The sequence below is a fragment of the Colobus angolensis genome, unplaced genomic scaffold (genome assembly GCF_000951035.1).
Source record: "Colobus angolensis palliatus isolate OR3802 unplaced genomic scaffold, Cang.pa_1.0 Scaffold417, whole genome shotgun sequence".
Lineage (NCBI taxonomy): Eukaryota > Metazoa > Chordata > Mammalia > Primates > Cercopithecidae > Colobus > Colobus angolensis.
This window is the reverse complement of record NW_012117566.1, coordinates 604,333-605,503: the sequence shown is the minus strand read 5'-3', so window position 1 is coordinate 605,503 and position 1,171 is coordinate 604,333. Positions and strand designations below refer to the sequence as shown.

Below are 1,171 nucleotides of genomic sequence, written 5' to 3'. Positions count from 1 at the left end.
GGCGACAGAGCCAGACTCCGTCTCAAAAAAAAAAAAAAAGTTGTTAAAAGGGTATCAAAATGTTCTGTTTCTTACCCTTAAGTAGCTACTAACATGCATTATACAAGCTGACACAGGTAAGGAAAAGAGAAAGTGCTCAGCTCACTTGTTAATTAGGTGTAATTCCCTGGGCACGTGACCCCGCCCACTTGAGCCTATTTCTCTGTCCATAAAATGCGCTAATGCCTGGGAGGATGGGTCCTCGAGGGACTTGGTGGGTCCCGGAGCTTTATCCAATCAGTGGCGCTGGCGTGGGAACCACCCAATCAGACGCGCAGTTAGAGAGGGCTGTGGTTTTCGGCTTTTGGCTGGGCCTTTGTCTCCGGCTCCCGCCAGAGTTTGGGATCCGTCTCTGCTTTTCCGCGTCCTCCGCCTCGGGAACCCCGTTATCCTGTGATCTGCAGGTCCTGGAAGACAAACAGCTAAGATGCCCGGACATCCTGGAGGCTGGGAAATGGTGAGTGTGAAGGGTTGGGCATCCCGAGAGGGGAGAGCGGGCTGTGAAACTGGCGGGACTGGCCTCCTCACCGTCCGCTCCTGAGTCCTGGTCGCTGGCGCAGCTCCGCCCTTGGCCCCTCTGGCCGCAAGATGGCGGCTGGACCTGCAGCCGAGACTCCCGCGTCCTGCCCCGTTCCTGCGTGCTACCCTGTCTGGAGCTCTCTGGTCAACTCTGCACCGGCAGCCCCGAGTATTTCCCAGATTGTTCAGGGATGCCAGACGGGTCATCGGGGCCGAATCCCGACTCGGTGTGCGCGCAGGAGGGGCTGCGGCCCAGGAGTCTTCAGTTTCTGTTTCTTTTTTTTTTTTTTGGAGAGGGAATCTTGCTCTGTCGCCCAGAATGGAGTGTAGTGGCGCGATCTCGGCTGTCTGCAACCTCCACCTCCGGATTCAAGCGATTCTCCTGCCTCAGCCTTACGAGTAGCTGGGATTACAGGTGTGCACCACCAGGCCCGGCTAATTTTTATTTTTATTTTTTATTATTTTTTATTTTTTTTCTGAGACGGAGTCTTGCTCTGCCGCCCAGGCTGGAGTGCAGTGGCCGGTTCTCAGCTCGCTGCAAGCTCCGCCTCCCGGGTTTTACGCCATTCTCCTGCCTCAGCCTCCCGAGTAGCTGGGACTACAGGCGCCCGCC

The 1,171-nt window shown here is 56.1% G+C and overlaps 1 protein-coding gene across 1 annotated transcript in view; it reads left to right on the top strand.

Moving 5' to 3' along the window:
- The first annotated feature begins 354 nt into the window (after positions 1 to 354).
- Positions 355 to 1,171, top strand: part of ZNF43 (zinc finger protein 43) — an 80,285-nt gene continuing 79,468 nt past the window's right edge. The window contains exon 1 of the mRNA XM_011956426.1: positions 355 to 496. Within this exon, the coding sequence (XP_011811816.1) occupies positions 467 to 496 (30 nt within the window). The 5' untranslated portion in view covers positions 355 to 466. The remainder of the gene's footprint in view (positions 497 to 1,171) is intronic.